This window comes from Penicillium waksmanii (genome assembly GCF_028829765.1).
Source record: "Penicillium waksmanii strain IBT 27052 chromosome Unknown utg000005l:1.0-5232799.0:1.0-5237142.0, whole genome shotgun sequence".
Lineage (NCBI taxonomy): Eukaryota > Fungi > Ascomycota > Eurotiomycetes > Eurotiales > Aspergillaceae > Penicillium > Penicillium waksmanii.
Window position 1 is genome coordinate 392,998 of NW_026643252.1, and position 18,047 is coordinate 411,044.

Below are 18,047 nucleotides of genomic sequence, written 5' to 3' on the forward strand. Positions count from 1 at the left end.
GCAATGAATCATGATATCATTCGAGCTTTTACACCCATAACCGAATAGTAGTTTAATACTCAAGAATAGCCCATGTGTGTTCATTCATGGTTGTGAAGATGATACCCGCGTTCAGAAGCTCCTCTCCAGCCCGCGCCACATCCATAGTCGGCAAAGAGAGCCTAGATGCGATGTGCTGCATCTCCATACCCGCATCATCCTGCGTCTCCGACTTAAGGAGGTTGTAGATCTTCCTCGCCAGCGGCGAAACACCCATAAGAGCCTTGTTCGGACCAGCACTACTGTGGTCATCCGCTCCACCCATAACTGCATCACCACCGGCAGCATTACCACCAGCACCAGCACCAGCACCACCAGGGGGCCCTTGAGTGAAGAACAAGTGCACGGCAGTAGATTCGAGGAGGTGGGCATGCAGCTCGTTGAGGTCCGAGAGGGGTCGCACGCTATGAGCACCGACATACCGCTTATTGGAGAAGGTTTTGATAGCGCCAAAGACGCGAGCGTATCCATTCAGCACGACCTCGGACTTTCCATCACCGGGTCCCTTCTCGTCGGTGTCCATGCTATCGCGGGTTGCCGAGTCCACCCACTTCTTGACCTCGATCTCGCCGGTACCGTCATCGATCTTGTACGTGATATTTGTGCTCTGCGAGCTGATGTTGCGGACCTGTCCAACGAAAAGAACGTGGTTCACCTCAGCGTTATCGATCTGGAAGGGTGCCTCGGGGTAAGGTTGCGTGGCATCGGCAATTTGCTTGACAGTCACAGGACGAAGGGTTTTGTTGTCTCGGTTTTCAGACTATGATATTGTCAATGTTGGCTTTCCATCCAAAAACCACGAATTGCACGCCAGAATCATACCCTTCCGCCAGATGGAGAGCTCGTTTCTCCGGACATGAAGCCGCCGCCACCACCACCGCCGTAAGAATTGTAGCCACCGTCTGAAGCATAGTGTTAGCATGAATGGAGCAATAGTGAAAGGAATTAGGGTTGTAGAGCTTGGCGTCATACCCATGATGTGAGGTTGTATATGCGTAAGATGAGCGAAGGAATCATAAAGGAATCATTTTACTTAATTAGGCTGGGAAAGCGTGTCGGACGCGTCGCGGGGAGCGGGTTTGTTCTGTTTGCTCTGTTTGCACTACCTATTACTTTTATCCACGTGATCCTCAGCCAACCATCGCTCACCGCCTGCGTTGTTCCGATTTTTTTTTTTTTGCAGCGACGAAGATAACGAACATCTCAACGCAGAAGAACCCTTTTGCTTGAAGTGGGGATTCAGGTTTTAAAAAACGGTTGGACTTGTTTCTGAACTTCTCATTTTGATCAGCCCCTGCTCCCTTCCCTGGATTACCTATTGTCCATGAACTGAGTGAGCTGCTGAACCGCTCTCATTACTGTTTCCGCCTTTATTGGCGCTATCAAACTGAGTGAGGCTTTCTCTTCCAACCGCAAATATGCCTCACCGCGCCTCGTCTCCCGCCATGTCGGAGACCGAATTCGACATTACGGGCGCTCTCTTCAACAACGGCAATGATTCCGACACTGGTGATGCCCCCCAAACCAAGGGCAAGCCCAAGCCCCCTCAGTCCCAGGATCTCGATTTTCTCGGCATGGAAGTCGACGATGGCGACGCTGCCTTTATCGCAAACCGACAAGCTTCGGCGAACCGAAAAGGATCCAACTTGAAAGGCCGTACCGTGAAGAAGGGTGGTGGTTTCCAAGCCATGGGTCTCAGCGGTGGTCTACTCAAAGCTATCGCCCGCAAAGGGTTTTCGGTCCCAACGCCAATTCAGAGAAAGACAATCCCAGTTATCATGGACGACAAGGATGTAGTCGGTATGGCTAGAACTGGTTCCGGAAAAACTGCAGCTTTCGTCATTCCCATGATTGAGAAATTGAAGAGCCACAGCACCAAGTTTGGCGCTCGCGGTCTGATCATGTCTCCGTCGCGTGAATTGGCGCTGCAGACTTTGAAGGTTGTCAAGGAAATGGGACGTGGCACTGATTTGAGAGCCGTGCTACTTGTCGGTGGTGACAGCATGGAGGACCAGTTCGGAATGATGGCTGGTAACCCCGATATCGTGATTGCGACCCCGGGTCGATTCCTTCACCTGAAGGTCGAGATGGATCTGGACCTGTCTAGTATCAAGTACGTCGTCTTCGACGAGGCCGATCGTCTTTTCGAAATGGGTTTCGCCGCTCAACTCGCAGAAATCTTGCACGGTCTGCCTTCGAACCGCCAAACACTTCTTTTCTCCGCTACCTTGCCCAAGTCGTTGGTCGAATTTGCTCGAGCCGGTCTTCAAGACCCTACCCTGGTCCGACTTGACGCCGAAAGCAAAATCTCTCCCGATCTCCAAAATATCTTCTTCTCTGTCAAGTCGTCTGACAAAGAGGGCGCTCTGCTCCACATTCTGCACAATGTGATCAAGATGCCCACCGGACCTACAGAAGTGACACAAATGCTCAGTGATGAATCTCACTACAAGAATAGAAAGCGCAAGAGGGATATTGAGAATGCTGGCAACCGAAAGGAATCGCCGACAAAGCATTCGACCATTGTCTTCGCTGCGACAAAGCATCATGTTGACTACCTCTACTCCCTTCTGATCGAAGCTGGATTCGCCACATCTTATGCCTACGGTGCCCTGGATCAAACTGCTCGTAAAATCCACGTCCAGAATTTCCGAACTGGTGTCTCAAACATCTTGGTCGTCACCGATGTCGCCGCCAGAGGTATCGATATCCCCGTTCTTGCCAACGTCATCAACTACGATTTCCCATCTCAACCTAAGATCTTTGTTCACCGTGTCGGTCGAACCGCCCGTGCTGGTCAAAAAGGTTGGAGTTACAATCTTGTCCGAGACTCGGATGCCCCTTACATGCTGGATCTCCAACTTTTCCTTGGCCGACGACTGGTTCTTGGTCGCCAATACGGGGAAAACGTCAACTATGCTGAAGATGTGGTTGTGGGCTCCATTCCAAGAGATCCCCTTTCTCGGACTTGCGAATGGGTCAACAAGTTGCTGGACGATAATTCGGATATTGCCTCCCAGCGCCAGGTGTCCGTGAGAGGTGAGAAGCTATATCTGCGCACTCGTAATGCTGCTTCGGCGGAGAGTGCAAAGAGAGCAAAACAGGTCACCACCACTGACGAGTGGTCCACTGTCCATATCCTATTCAACGACGATGCTAGCCAGAAGGAGAACGAGAGAGAAAAGATGCTTGCTCGCATTGGTGGCTACCGGCCCCAGGAAACCATCTTCGAAGTCCACAACCGACGTACTGGCAAGAGCGCCGTCAAGGGTGAAGGCGAGGAGGCCATGAATACCATCAAACGAATTCGAACTACTGTCGGGAGGAAGAAGGAGCGCGCCGAAGCCAAAAGGCAGGCCGAGCTGACCGAGCTTGGGATCGGTAAGGGTGGCGAGGACGGAGAAGAAGGCGAGAATGAACAGATTGATGAAGACATCCCCGAGGTGGCCGGCGACAACATGTCTGAGGCATCTGAGGATGACCTTGAAGTCACTTTTTCCGCCTACTCACAGTCCAAAAACAAATCCGACCGTGTGTCGGCGGCGGCTTCGTTCCAGAACCCCGATTACTTCATGGGATACAAGCCTACCAACCACAACAGCGCTGAAGACCGAGGATATGGTGTCCACTCCGGCACCAACTCCAACTTTGCGCAAGAGTCGCGCAACGTCGCTATGGATCTCAATGGCGACGAAGGCAAGAAACTGCATACCGAAGGTCGCTCCGCCATGCGATGGGACAAGCGACACAAGAAGTACGTGGCGCGACAGAACGACGAGGATGGTTCGAAGGGCGAGCACTTGGTTCGTGGCGAGAGTGGTGCCAAGATTGCAGCCAGTTTCCGCAGTGGACGCTTCCAGGACTGGAAGAAGGGCAAGCGTATGAAGAGCCTGCCCCGTGTCGGCGAGGCCGAGACGCCTGGTGCCTCAACGGGACCATCCGCGGGACCTCATGGCCGATTCCGACACCACAAGACGCAAGCACCCAAACGTGCCGACCCACTGCGTCGCGATTATGACAGGATGAAGAAGAAGAACGACGCCGCAAAGGAGCGCATGGGTCCTGGGGCGGGTCGTGGAAAGAGCGAGATTCGTTCGACGGACGACATTCGTAAGGCGCGTAACCTGAAGCAAAAGCGCCAGGAGAAGAACGCTCGGCCGTCCAAGAAGAGATAAGCAAATTTTGGGGGAAAGTCTCACTTTCCTGTATAGTTTTTACCATAGATGTCTGTATGCCTGCATTGGAGATACCAAATGTTCAAGTTATTTTCATGTTTCTTTTCCACCATGTTGCTATTATAGCAATAACAACACTAACCTGATTTCGATTCCCTTTATTTTCACTCTTTTTTTCCCATTGTCATCTGACTATTCCCTCGAGGGCAGCTCAGGTACCTGCGTATCTGCATGCTGAACGGCGTCTCTCATGGCATCTACTAATGGGGCTATCTAGGTTCTACAGTGGCGTTGGAAAAGCTTGAAACTCCATGTTGACTGTTCTTGGCTCCGCCTTCTAATCGCATACTGGTAAGTACCTGAGATGGAATAAATTAGCCTATCTATTCCATCTCAGGTAGCTACTAGTTTTCCATTAGAAGGCGGTTTCTAAACCCAACCATTTCAGCACGGCCAGGCGGATCACCGTTGAGATGGGGCCCATCACGCACATGCGAACGAGCCAAAACCCTCGGGTTCGACAAGACCAAGACCAAAAAAAAAACACATAAAAAATCATAAAAGACAGGACCCTAAACCCACGAGGAAATAGCCCCGAATAATCTCCGTGACTTCCGGCTAGAAACGAACCATCGGCGAATTTTGAGGATCTGCACAGCTTTGACAAATCGTGCGAGCCACTAGGGGGATTTCCCCTCCGTTCCCGCTATCGAGCTACCAGAGGCGCTATCCAAACTATCACGGCGCTATTATCCTATATGGTCATGGACTATTCCGTATTACCATAGTGGCTCGATTCAGTTCGGCCGGCAAGCAATAAGCCAAGTACGGAGGCGGGAGAGCACTCAGCATTGACTGCTTGAGGGTCTAATAGATCTTTCTGTTACGGATTACGGAGTACATATGCTCTCTCACTCTGTGTGTGTGTCTGGGCCCTATTATTGCCTCTGAGTGGCCGATCGTGCATGAACGGGGTGACAGACCCCTTGCTGCTCCGCGTGCCGCATGTTCCACACTGCGCTGCAATGCTATGCGCCAGCCCCCTTTCAGTCTGAACAAGGCGAGCCGCCTTTTGTTCCCCCCCTCGGCACCTCCCGGACAGGCCCAGGTCCCATGAGGCCCTGTCAATCACCCGATGACGTTGGGCTGGATTTTCCCTGCAGCCGAACGCCAGGGATGAGCAATGTGCACGCGCAAAGGTGATCCTCTAGAGGCTGCAGCCACATCTTGTTGCTTAGTGCCGTGGGTGCTATCGGAGTCCCCGGAAAATAAGCACCATCACACCCGCCGGATATGGGATGGGATTGATGAACTAGGCGAGAGAGACAAAAGCCTGAGGGGAATATTCCTTTCCCCCACCTGTACCCCCCTCTCCTCTCCTCTGCTTCCCTCCCCTCCTCCCCTGGTCAAGGGTGTATTGACCCGATGGAGGGACTCAAGTCCCGTTTCAAGAAAACAAGAAAAGAAAGAGAAAACAAGACAATGAAAAGCTTCCAGATTGTGGAATGGAAGTGTGACGGTCAATGAGTACGATACACGACAGCAAGCCGTTCTGATAATTTCCCAGCGTCGTCATCGGTATCACTTCGTTGTCGCGAACTATTTCCATGGGATGCCGATCCAACCAGGAACCTCCCAGAGTACTCCGTATTCCGTACTTCGTACGCAATATCCGCATTGGAAGAAATATCACGCCTTTTACCTTTGCCCCTCTTCGCAACCCCCTTATCCCTCCCCTCCCCTGTCTGCAGCCTTCCGACTCATGGGTCATGGCAGGCCACACCTGCTGTGAGACACTTGTGTTTTTTGGAGGGAGGGGGGGGAGGGTGTGTTTTTTTGTTTTGTTTTCCCCACCCCTTCTCTATTATGGTTTTTCCCTCTTTACTTACTTCAGGCACCCTTAATGAAGAACCCTGATGGGCCGGAAGCCAGGTTCGACTGTAACAGTAACCCCCACTCGTCCTACGGAGCATAAACGGGAGGATCGACTCGGTCATTCAATGTGCTGGGGGGGGTTGAGTGGGGCCATTCTTGATCTCCACTGCGGAGAATAACGACCATGGGTGGGCGTTCGTTGGCGACAAAACTTGGACATCACAGACAGAGGGTCTTGCGCGGGGAACAGTTGTACCCCCCCTAGACCAGGTGTTCGTCACAGAAATCCCAGTGGCGAAAAAAAGAAAAGCAAAAATAAGAGACCACAACAAAGAAACAGGGATGTAACAGCGAGAAACCAGCAATGCAGGGACGCAACCAGGCTGTCGGTGATCGAACTGGTGACCAAGACCAAGACCGTTGGGTTCTCGCCCGGGCAGTTCACCCAGATAGAGGGGGGCAGTGAACGCCGGGCTCTGGTCTATTTGTTCTCCTTTTCAGGCCCCAGGCCCCCTCTCCCTCGGACCTCAGGTGATTTGCCCGGTTGTGGAGCCTGCAAAAATAAGGAATAAGGTGGAAAACTCAAAAACTCGTCGAGGAGAAAGAGAAGAGCACGAACCGATCGGAAATACGGGAGTTGAGTCGAGGATGGTGGGTTACATAGCAATTAAGCATTATTTAAAAAAATGAAAATAAATACAAAATAAATACCAAAATGAATAATTCGTAAATAATTCAATTCTACTCACGGTAGTTCTCGAAAAGTACTCTTCTGTCAAACGGAATGCACATTTTCATTGCCGAGGCCGACTATTGGCAATGGCTGCGGGCGCCGACGTCGATCCGTCAATCTTTTTCGCCTTGCTTCCCGGCTGAATTTGGTATTGGTATGGTTATTTCGTATTCATTCCCTTCAAGGGAGAGAAAATAAAAGAAGAGAATTAATTTACATTTTATTTCTATTCATTGGTGACCTCTTCATAGACTAAATATTCAAGGTCTTGGTGGGATTTGGTCGGGGTATCACTGACAGCTCGTTCCCCATCTAGTGCAAGCCACTTCAGCCAGCGAACTACTAGACTACTAAAGCTGCTCACGGGCCTCATCGGTGTTCAGGTAAGATCCAAGAGAGAGAAAACAAAAAACAAAAAAAAGGGCCTATAGGTACACTATGCAGTTCCGTCTCCACTCGATCCTTTGCCCCGGTACGGAGTACATCGTTGGGCAAACCAGGTGAACTAGGGTTACGAGTAGGGTGAGTTTCCCCCCCCCCCCATTATTCAAATGATCGACCCTGATGGAGATCAAGTCTATCAGCTACTAGTGCCGTCTGCACTGACCACTACTTTCCTACCCTGTCCTCCAGGACCCGCCCACTTGACCTCTCCATCTCCATCTCCATCGCCATCTCTTTCCCAGCTGTGAGTATAAGCCTGGATCCCGCAGGTCGGGTGTGCTACTCGACTCTACTGGAAGACTCAAAGAACGAAAAATCATAATTTACTCAAAAAATACCCATCCGGCTCTAGACTCCCTCTTATCATTATTGTTTCCTTTTCCTTTTGATTTTTGATTTTTCTTTTCTCCTTCTGGTGGCTTTCCTCCCCCCTCCATTTATCCCCCATTCTCCGGCCATCCATCCATCCAACCGTACGCCGTGCCCACTCCTTCGCATTAGAAAAAGGCTGGGAAGCAAGCAATTCGGGCAACTAGGATCAACCCACTTGCATCTGGAGAATATCTTTCGCCCCGCGCATCTCAAAGGGAAGAGCTGGTTTAGATCAAGACATCAGATAACCAGCATACCAGACTGAGTTACAGTTTCACTTTCAGGGTATAGTTCACCGTTTTCTACTCCTAGTGCTTTGTTTTTTTTTTTTTCTTTTCCCTTCTTTCCCTTCCCAGAGCCACTCTGCACATCCCTCCCCATGCATGGAACGTGGACTGTCGAGACACAGAGGCAAGGAAGAGGGGGGGCTTTGACATTTACGTTGCTGCACCTGGACCCTAGCTCCATGATCGACCGCCATCCTGCAATAAGTCGCCCTGGGAGGGGAAAGACATGCGCGGCTATGAGTAACCCTGCTGTCATGATCTGGAAATCTCCCGCTGATCGATGCAGTCTATTTTCTGACTCCTCCAATAGCGGATCTCGGTGGCCACCGATTATAAGCTCAGGTGGTCCTCGAACAGGCTCGAGAGGAGCTTGATGACGACCAAACATTGAAACCCACGCCTTTTTCCCACCCCTACACCGCTGCTGACCCTTTTCGGTCTCTGTCTCTCCTCTGGTACCTTTCTTTTCCCTTGCCCACATCTGTACCCTCCCCCCTCCTGATCTTCCCCCCCTCCCCTCCTCGTTGTGCCAGGCGCCAGGGATCCGTTCGCCAGATATGCTTCCCCCATCTGCCGAATCGATAGCCAGTGGTCGTCTTTTGTGAACGACAAGATCCGCCTGGTAATCCTGTTTGCTCCGTGGGCCATTTCTTTTACCCGCCTATCACCCGATGCAACCACTCGTGCTTCACCCCCCCGAGCCTCACGACCGCCCAGTTTGGCCAACCCCGGTTCGACTCGGGCCCTGAGCGGCTGTTGAATCGACCCTGGACTATCAATGCTCGAGGGTGTAGCCCCCGGGCTCCTCTCCCCGTCAATCGATGTCTGGCTCTCCTCATACCGAAGAGCCATCGGTGACATCTGGAGAGCCTAATCCTGTGGTATATCCCACAGTAACTTCACCGCAGACAACAACCGCGGATTCTCCCATCCCTGCAGTTTCCGGTCCATCACTGCCGCCGGCGGTAGTGAATGACTCTCTACTAGCATCTATCCCTCCCCGATATGGTGATCAGGCTCCTCCGCCTGCATTCACTAGGTCTCCGATTCAGCATCAACATCAACATCATCACCATCACCACCGACATCAACATCAGCAGCAGCTTGAACTTCAGCATCACCACCCTGGAGCACCATCCTACCCATTGTCAACGCTGGAATCTACTGTAACCGGATCCTCAAACCGTTCATTAGCACAGAAATCGACTCGACGCACCAAAGCCCATGTAGCTTCAGCCTGTGTGAATTGTAAGAAGAAGCATCTTGGATGTGATCCAGCAAGGCCATGTCGACGATGTGTTCTAGCTGGGAAAGCTGTAAGTCGTTCTTTATGTGGTTATATTGACATGTTGGTCTATCCGATATGACTGTGATCCTCCTACATTTCCTAATGAGTGTTACGAAACTGACGTCGAACAAGTCTTCCTGTGTGGACGTTACACACAAGAAGAGGGGGCGGCCACCATTGAAAGCTGAAGACTCTTCCCTTCGGTCTTATACAACACACATGGAAAATCCAAACGTCTCAGTTGAAGCTCAATCCTCGTCCATGGCCGCCCAACGAACCGTCCTTCACCGAGCCACTTCGTCTCGCGAACTTCGACCGATGACTGACCTCCAGGCGATGGGTGAACCCTCTCCAACTGCAGCAACGATGCGGATGCCACGCAATCAACCCCATAGATGGTCTGCGTCTGTATTTCCCTTGACTCGTCCGATGGATCCATCTCCGCCGATGCCAGGCAATGCAGGACGACGACCATTTTCATCTTCAGGCCCTGCCTCTTACGCAGCAGTACCACCGCATCCGCCGCCTGCATTTATCCCAATGACAAGTGGATTTAATCCAGTACTGAATCCATCAGCCGTTCCCCCTGGAATGGATAGACGGTATCCTCCATATGGAGGCCCAGCTTTGCCACCGCCAACATCGCCTCTGCAACACCAACCAGGAGGGACTCCATACCTACCATATACCGAGTCGCCAGCAAGTACAGTCCATCAACCGATGAGTGATCCTCGTATGCCCCCAGGTCCTCGTGAGCCCTACCTCGAATCCCCTGTTCGGCTTCCTCCAATCCACCAAGCAACCGCCAGTCCGGTCTCCTACCACGCCCACCGGCTAAGTGATCCATACCCGGCCACTTGGATGAATTCGAGTTCCAGTCGCGAAGAGAATCGTGAACCGCGATCACCCGTTACGCTGCAGAGACCGGTTGGGTCGCTATTTTCGCACACGACACCACGTCAGCACCAGAGATCCATCTCCTCCACCGGTCCTCTTGACCCGATTCCTCGACATCTTGGACCTATCGACTTACCCTCCTCCGTTCCTCTTGGTCACTCGCCCCCGATACCAGTACAACAGCACGCACCATCTAGCACTGAGGCCGAAATTGGCGAATCAAGACCCATCAAACGGCGAAGAATGGCTTTAGACGATATGGTCAATGGCTAGAACAACCCGACCCTACCCCGATCCCCTTCATGCCTCCTAAGTCATGACGATCTCAACACTGTTTTCAAAGAATATCCAACAGTTGCCCCGGAGGCTAATGTATTGTATAATTCACAATTTCCTTGTAGCAGGGTCTACAAGGAGCGATACCCAGCACGGCGCGTTACGTTCGGTTTTCACGTTTGAAATGGAAACCAATCCGCTTTGCTTTGCTTTGCTTTGTTTTCTCGTCTCGATTTGCTTTGCTTTGCTTTTCGCAGGATGAACAAACGAAAGAAGAAACGGGTTTCGGCTCGGCTCCGGTTGTTTCGTTCATACCACGGAAAGAGATGACTTGACTGGACTTTTACTCCGCTCCACGGTCCGAGTCTAGTCTGCCTTTTTGTACTTGTTCGACTTTGTTGTTCCCTGTTTACGCTTGCATTTGGGGTATAAATATTTCGGTATTTCCCTGAGAAGGAATGCGACGAGTACTATTTTGGAACTCGGCCTTTTTTCTTTTTTTTTTCCCTTTGTACTCTGTTTCTTTTGTCTGTCTACTACTATCTACCCTTACCCCCCTGGATGTTGACCGTTTTCCTCTTTTCTCGCGAGTACCCCTTATAGTTTATGCTTTTGAAGACATGGCATGGCGTTTAGAGTGGAGGGGTGATCTCGCATTTCTTACTATTTTTTTCCCTGGTTCGACTAGATTGTGCTGTATGCTTGTATAACTTGAATGATTTGCATGCAGGTTGGCTGGACATGTACATCGGGATTCCAAAACTGCAGCATTGCTTAGACAAAATAGCAGAACTTTTCATCTGATCTGATCTGAGGATGATAATCAGCTTAATTATGAAACATCTAGTCATTCTTTCAAACTTGCTTTTACCATATTGTCTCGGGCTAAAGTAAAAATATTCGAGAATGTACAGACTTCCATGCATCTATTCATAAGTTAAGGGCTAGTAGGGGGTATTAATTAGGAAATATCCAGAGCTTAGAGGAACAACCATTGTCCGAATCGCTGGACCTTGCCAACAATTCCCTTCCTCTTGGTTTCCTCTTCTTCCTCATGAACCCGATAACTATCATCCTGGCCTCCGTCATACCGATCCGTGTGCAGATCCATCTCAGACTTGCTTACAAAGTGTGTCCGCTTGACAAGCTTCCACGCAAGGAACATGACGATCATGATCGGAATCTCAATGTAATAAGACACAAAATCGACGCGCTTGAAATACGGACTGAAACATTCCCAGCCCTGTACAAGCACGAGCACGACGTTGAGACCGATAGCGATGATAGGACCGAAAGGGTAAGTCCAATTCTTGAAGGGAAGCAGATGCTCCAGGCCCTGGGAGCGAATCGCGCTCCGGAAGCGCAGAGAAGCAATACTAATGCAAATCCACGACAATTGGTTTGAAACGCCGACAATGCTGCACAAAAAGACCCATTAGCATTCGTAGAGTGACAGTCGATTAATGAGCCGAGGACTTACTTCTGCAGCCAAGACCACAGTTTTCCTGCTCCAATGTAACTGGCACCGAAGCACAATCCACTAATGACCGCGGTGGCAAGCACGGCGACCCAGGGTACGTGGAAGCGGTTCAAGTGCCCAAAGAAGCGTGGTGCATAGCCTTCCACTGCAAGGGTGTACAGCAGACGTGATCCGGCGAACAGGGCGTGATTGGCGGCTGAGATCACAGATGTCATGATCACGGCATTGATGAAGCTTCCTGCTACGCTGCTGCCTGCTTGCTGGAAGACGATCGTAAAGGGGCTGGTACGGGTATTGCCATCGGAAAGGCCGGGGTAGTTGTACGGGACGTTCAGTCCGATGATCAGAATGGAAAGCAGATAGAATAGGATAATGCGCCAGAAAACATTCCGCACAACCTTGGGCATGGTCTTGGCTGGGTCTTTGGTTTCACCAGCCGTAATAGCAATAGATTCAGTGCCACCACTGTTTAAAGTTAGCAAAAAGATACTAGCGGAATAAGGACTGAGATGGATGATCGTACTAGGCGAACGACGCTGTGACGAAGACTGAAGCGAATCCACCAATGCCGCCCACGAAGGGCGCATCGCCGGTATGCCAGTATTTGCCACCAATATATTCATGGTCAGTGTTGCCACCGCAGTTGACAGCAATACCGAGAATAATAAAGATCTAGACACCAGTTAGTCAGGTGATGCTCCAGCCAATAGACAGGCACTCAATGGGCTAAAACATACCACGATCGTAACAACTTTGAGCAAACTTAGCCAATATTCGATCTGATCCGGAATTAGTATACGCTGCAAAGTGGTGGATCTGATAGGGGGAGAAAAGCAATACATACCTCGCCGTAAACTCGCACAGATAGGACATTCAGCACAATAACGACCACCAAAAAGATCAAACTAATCGCCCAACCAGGGAAATTATCTGTCCAAAACTCCAACAACAGCTGGAGAGCAATAATATCCGACGCAGTTGAAACAGCATCGTTAAACCAATAATTCCAGGTCAATGCAAACCCCAATGCATCATCAACAAATCGTCTAAATCACACAGCAGCCCCAAAATTAGTATCGATCTGCAGGGCGCGGAAGGCGCAATTTCAATGTAACGCTGACGGACTCACCCCGCATAGGTACAGAAGGATCCCGCCACAGGGACAAAGGCAGCCATTTCACCCAGGCAAAGCATCGTGACGAAAACAATGCCACCGCAGATGGCGTAGGCTATGAGAGTTGAGGCCGGTCCGCCTTTGGAGAGAGAGGTACCGGTTCCGAGGAACAATCCCGTGCCGATAGTACCGCCAATAGCGATCATTTGCACCTGGCGAGCAGACAGCCGGCGGGCCAGCTTGTCCGCGTTCGTAAAGGGGGTAGACGAGACATCGCCGACATACTCCTGCGGCTCGGGCTTGGAGGTGGGATATTTCTCGGCGTCGAAAGAAGACATCTTGAAAAGGTGGTAATATATCAACCCCGTATTAGTTGGGTACCGGCTCGGTACTCTTGATCTGGCGTCGATATTTGATGCCCTTTCAATCAAGTCCAGAAGGAAACAGTCTGCTCTGGGATGAGCAGCTGTAGCTGTAGCTTGTAACAGCAGCCTCGAAAACCAGGCAGTCAGGCAGTCCACTGAGTAGATATTGCCCTAATCTCGTGACCCGCACGTGGTTACCCCGGATTTCAATCTCAATCGGCCGAAAGAAGTAGTGACAGCTCGACAACGATAGTCGGTGGAATAGCTGAAGAAACAAAACATCTTGGGATCATCAAAAGGAGAAGTCTTCTTTGCTGAAGTCGTGCGATGGCGTGATTGTGAGTTGCGTTGACTGGACCGGCAAGTCCCGCCCGCGATGACAAAAAAAATTCAGTCGGATCCACCTTACGGGGCAATTGTGGAGGAGGTTCATGTTCAGCGGGAGTTCTGCATTGCCGGGTAACGGCAGAAGAGCTGTCACTTGGCTATTTCGAGTCTATTTAGACCTCGTGGGGTTTAGATTTCTACTACTGGGCTGATATAGATGTGGAGAGATACCAAAGGTGGAATAGTAAAGATAGACACTCGGAAGTGGCAAATCGCTTAATCTATATACTTCAATGCAGATTCACAATGCTTTTGGGGCTTCGCTGGGACATTTTAAACATGATAAGAACAGAAAGGGGGAAGTATAGGAGAAATAAGAGGAAGATGAAGAAGATAAGAGAGAGAGAAGAAAGAGTAGACGCCTGAGACACCGCGTAGTACAATGCATCAACCCAGCAGACCACTGGCCAGGGCCTCCAAATCGCCCAAAGTCTCGATCTGAGGCTCGGCCTTCTTTTTGCTCTTCTTGGTCTTGTCTCTTTTGTAGGCACTCTCCTCCTCGCTGGACTCCGGCTCGGCAAAGGACACCCGAACCTTCTTGCTGGGTCGTCGGGTATCCTTCTCGGGCTCCGATTCGGGATCGGATGGGGGTGGGGTCCCGAGATCCATCGGCTCGATGTAGGGCAGCTGGAACCCTTGTGCACCACGCTCCTCGTCGGCCTCCTCGTCCGCAAGAGCTCGTTCGCGGGCCTTGCGCTTCTCCTTCTTTTCCCGACGCTTGTCGCGCGCCACCTCCTTGTCCTCGAGGTCGGCTTGGCGCGTACGCTCTGTCTCTCCCTCCAGGAACTTCTCGCGCTGTGCCTTGGCATCGCCACGAGCCTTGAAATCCTCCTCGTCCTCCATCTCGTACATCTCGTGGGCGTTTCCGTCGTCGTCGTAGACGAGCTTTGTACCCTTGCCCTTGAACTTGAGGAGCTTCTTTTTCGATTTGAGAAGCTTCTCGCGGCGCTTCGAGTCGATAACCAGCGGCTCCTGGCCGTCGATCGCCACCTTTTTGGCAACCGACGCATCGGAGTCGGAATCGGAGTTGACCTGGTCAAGACCGGCATCACCAGCGACGAAGCGACGCTTGACCGACAGGAAGTCGGCATCCTCGTCAGCATCCTCACCAGCGCCATTGCCAGCACCAGTAGCCACAATGGTACCATCGTCGTTGATAAGCTTGTGATAGTGCTCTGCAAGCACGTCCTGGTTTCGTCGCTCGAACATGCGGTCGTATCGAGTGCGCACCTGTTGCTCGTCCTTCTTATCCTTCTTATCTTCCGCATCCGAATCACCCTCATCGCTAGACATGGAGGCCATTTTCCATGAGGCATTCTTGCGCTCCTTGGTGTCGTCTCCCTTGATGAACTTGATGCGGGGGGGCACCAGGCAGACCCAGGCTGCCGGCATACTCTTCGAGCGGGAGGTCCTTCAAGTTGAAGACTTCCTTATCCTTTTGCACGTAGATCGATTTGACGTAGGAAATGAAGGCCTTTTGGCCAAGGTACTTGAGTTCGGGGTCCTTGAAGCACATGTTTTGCAGCTGGTTCTTAATGCTCTGTTGCTTGTTCGCTTTGATATTGATTCGCTCGATGGGGACCTTCTTCTGCTCCAATCGCTGGAGCATGCCCTTCTCCTCGCTTGGGTCGAGGAATAAAACAGCCCGGCCAACTCGCTCATATCGAGCTGTGCGGCCTACTCGGTGAATATATGTGTCGGCATCTTCGGGGCAGTCCATTTGAATAACCCAGTCGACAGCGGGGAAGTCGAGACCTCGCGCGACAACATCAGTCGCAAAGAGAACGGCATGCTGAGATTGGGAGAACTTGGTAGTAATGTCAAGTCGTCCTCCTTGTTTTTGTCGACCGTGAAGATGCATCAACGGAATACCGGGTTGGAGGTGTCGCAAAGATTCGTAAACAAATCGAACTTGCTTGCCCGAAGATAGGAAAACAACTGTCTTGGACTTCAGATTGCTGCGAATAAAGCTCCACAGAGTGTCGATCTTCTGGGGTAGGGGAGTGACAACGTAGTGCTGTTGGAGAGTAGCAGGGGTGGCCGAAGCAGCGGCTTCGTGGACGGCCACGTACTCGGGCTCCTGGAGACTAAGACGAGCCAAATCAGAAACCTTCTTGGTTTGCGTGGCACTAAACAGCATAGTCTGACGTTCCTTCGGAAGGTGATCAATGATAGCGTCCACCGAGTGCTGGAAACCCATGTCGAGAATGCGGTCTGCTTCGTCCATCACTAACAGCTGCAGGTTGTTTGTCTCGAACATAGCTGTCTGATCTAAATGTTGCAGAATACGGCCCGGAGTGCAGACTAGAATATTCATGCGACCCAATCGATCCTGTTCCTCGCGCAAACTTCTGCCGCCAATCACCAGGCCGGCGGAAAAGCCATGATACCGTCCCACCTTGCGCAGAACTTCGAAGATCTGGATTGCCAACTCTCGGGTCGGAGATAGAATCAACGCTCCGAGACCATCGTACTCAGTCCACTGCCTGCGGTATAGGTTCTCGAGAACGGGGACAATAAAGGCCAAAGTCTTGCCGCTGCCGGTCTTGGCTGCGCCAAGGATATCACGTCCCTTGAGGCCATGGCTGATGGCGCGAGATTGAATGTCGGTCATTGTCTTGTAGTGGGAAGCCGCTAGGCCGCGAGCCGTAGGATCGGAGAGTGGTAGGTCGGCGAAGTTTTTGAGGGAGTCTTTCAGATCGAGATCCTCCACGCGCTGGATGAGAGAAGACAGCGAATCCTCGCCGCGCTTGCGTTTGAGGTTCTTCTCAGATCCATGATTCGTTTTGGGGGCTTTCCCGCCAGATTTCCGGGGCGGAGCCATGATTAGCGACGGTGGTTGTCAAGACAAGTGTAGTTCAAGTCTAGTCAAATGCAGGTTGCCTCGGGGTGACCTGCGAATTTCTTATCGAAGCAGCTTTTTTTTCTGGATGACTAAGCACGATAAGAACCTTATCAGGTCGCGCGTTGGCCGACCTGATGCCCCGGGGACTTGTTCAGGAGCATCCTTCCTCTAGCCATGGCAGAAGACGACGATCAGGATATTTTTGACTCACTGGAACGCGAGGCATCGGAGTTTACCAAGGTGGGTGCATTTGAATTTCCCCGTTATGCTCGTGCTCGGCCTGAGCTAACCCGCGAGTGCTCCTATAGGATGCGGAGATCGACCGCATTCGCAATGCATTTTCCCTTGATTCGTATGTTGCCTTATTACCCTTACGCTTATATTTGTTTTCCCCCTTTTCCCCTCTGCTGACCCTTTGTTGCGCTATAGATATGCCGTGCTAGACCTCCAGCCGGGTGTTCCTGACAAGGACATCAAGGTCCAATACCGGAAAAAGTCCCTCCTGATCCACCCCGACAAAACCAAGAACCCCGCCGCACCCGATGCTTTCGATCGGTTGAAGAAGGCACAAACCGCCCTGCTCGATGAAAAACAGCGCACATACCTGGATGAGTGCATTGCCGATGCGCGGCGGCTGCTGATCCGTGAACACAAGTACACGTTGGACTCACCGGAACTCAAGACGGAAGAATTCAAGGTGGAATGGCGCCAGAAGACCACCCATGTCTTGCTAGAGGAAGAAGCTCGGCGGCGGCGACAGGTCAAGGCTCGCATGCAAGAAGAGGGTCGAGAACAGCGCAAGGAAGAGGAGGAGCTGGAGGCGCGTAAGCGCAAGCGTGATAATGACAAGGCATGGGAGAACACTCGGGAGGAACGCATTGGGACCTGGCGAGACTGGCAAAAGGGTCGCAAAGGAGATGATAAGACGAAGAAGAAGAAAAAGATGAAGGTTCTCGGCTGAACTTTGCGAAACCTGGTGTTCTAGGTTCATCCATCTATTGATTGTCTTGCTCTCTGCGCTCTTATGATATTGCTTTATTTCCCATATATCCAATCCACGATTACGGCCAATTGTTCCTAAACCTCCTGGGTCCGGTTCTATCTTTATCTCACTCTTACCAAGACCTTCTTATCTAGGGTTATCCCTATTAGTCTGGCTCTCCGAAATTCCTCGACGTTTGATTCGCACATGTCCGGTGGTCCATGCATTCCTATTTCCCACTAGGCTAACGACTAGAAGCTTCGATGCAGTCCTCCTTGTAGACGATACAAACAATATTTGAGGCAGACCCTTACAATTCCATATCAAATAACTAATTTGATGAATATATACTATCTATCCTCGATACGTTCTACCATTGACACCTCCCCACAGTGGACTACTCATGTAGATCCGATCAAATTGTATTTCAGTTGTTTCCCCGAATGCCGAGAAACCCACTTTCTTCCCCCGCCTTCCTAGACGTGACT

At 51.2% G+C, this 18,047-nt stretch overlaps 6 protein-coding genes across 6 annotated transcripts; 3 read left to right on the top strand and 3 right to left on the bottom strand.

Annotated features, from left to right (window-relative positions):
- Positions 1-52: 52 nt before the first annotated feature.
- N7481_005060 (uncharacterized protein) lies at positions 53-1,015 on the bottom strand (the record flags this gene model as incomplete). Its single annotated transcript, XM_057264279.1, has 3 exons — positions 53-799; positions 862-941; positions 1,012-1,015. 3 exons carry the CDS (start codon positions 1,013-1,015, stop codon positions 53-55), a joined length of 831 nt encoding a protein of 276 aa, XP_057121999.1.
- Positions 1,016-1,457: 442 nt separating this feature from the next.
- On the top strand, positions 1,458-4,214 carry N7481_005061 (ATP-dependent RNA helicase DBP10; the record flags this gene model as incomplete). Its single annotated transcript, XM_057264280.1, has 1 exon — positions 1,458-4,214. The coding sequence occupies one exon, from the start codon at positions 1,458-1,460 to the stop codon at positions 4,212-4,214; it is 2,757 nt and encodes a 918-aa protein (XP_057122000.1).
- Positions 4,215-8,746: 4,532 nt separating this feature from the next.
- Positions 8,747-10,383, top strand: sclB (uncharacterized protein; the record flags this gene model as incomplete). Its single annotated transcript, XM_057264281.1, has 2 exons — positions 8,747-9,241; positions 9,346-10,383. The coding sequence occupies 2 exons, from the start codon at positions 8,747-8,749 to the stop codon at positions 10,381-10,383; spliced, it is 1,533 nt and encodes a 510-aa protein (XP_057122001.1).
- A 982-nt stretch (positions 10,384-11,365) lies between these two features.
- On the bottom strand, positions 11,366-13,318 carry N7481_005063 (amino acid permease; the record flags this gene model as incomplete). Its single annotated transcript, XM_057264282.1, has 6 exons — positions 11,366-11,804; positions 11,867-12,331; positions 12,390-12,538; positions 12,604-12,645; positions 12,711-12,912; positions 12,996-13,318. The coding sequence occupies 6 exons, from the start codon at positions 13,316-13,318 to the stop codon at positions 11,366-11,368; spliced, it is 1,620 nt and encodes a 539-aa protein (XP_057122002.1).
- Positions 13,319-14,119: 801 nt separating this feature from the next.
- Positions 14,120-16,556, bottom strand: dbp4 (RNA-dependent ATPase HCA4; the record flags this gene model as incomplete). Its single annotated transcript, XM_057264283.1, has 2 exons — positions 14,120-15,069; positions 15,101-16,556. The coding sequence occupies 2 exons, from the start codon at positions 16,554-16,556 to the stop codon at positions 14,120-14,122; spliced, it is 2,406 nt and encodes an 801-aa protein (XP_057122003.1).
- Positions 16,557-16,751: 195 nt separating this feature from the next.
- Positions 16,752-17,538, top strand: N7481_005065 (uncharacterized protein; the record flags this gene model as incomplete). Its single annotated transcript, XM_057264284.1, has 3 exons — positions 16,752-16,817; positions 16,886-16,929; positions 17,007-17,538. The coding sequence occupies 3 exons, from the start codon at positions 16,752-16,754 to the stop codon at positions 17,536-17,538; spliced, it is 642 nt and encodes a 213-aa protein (XP_057122004.1).
- Between the last annotated feature and the right edge of the window lie 509 nt (positions 17,539-18,047).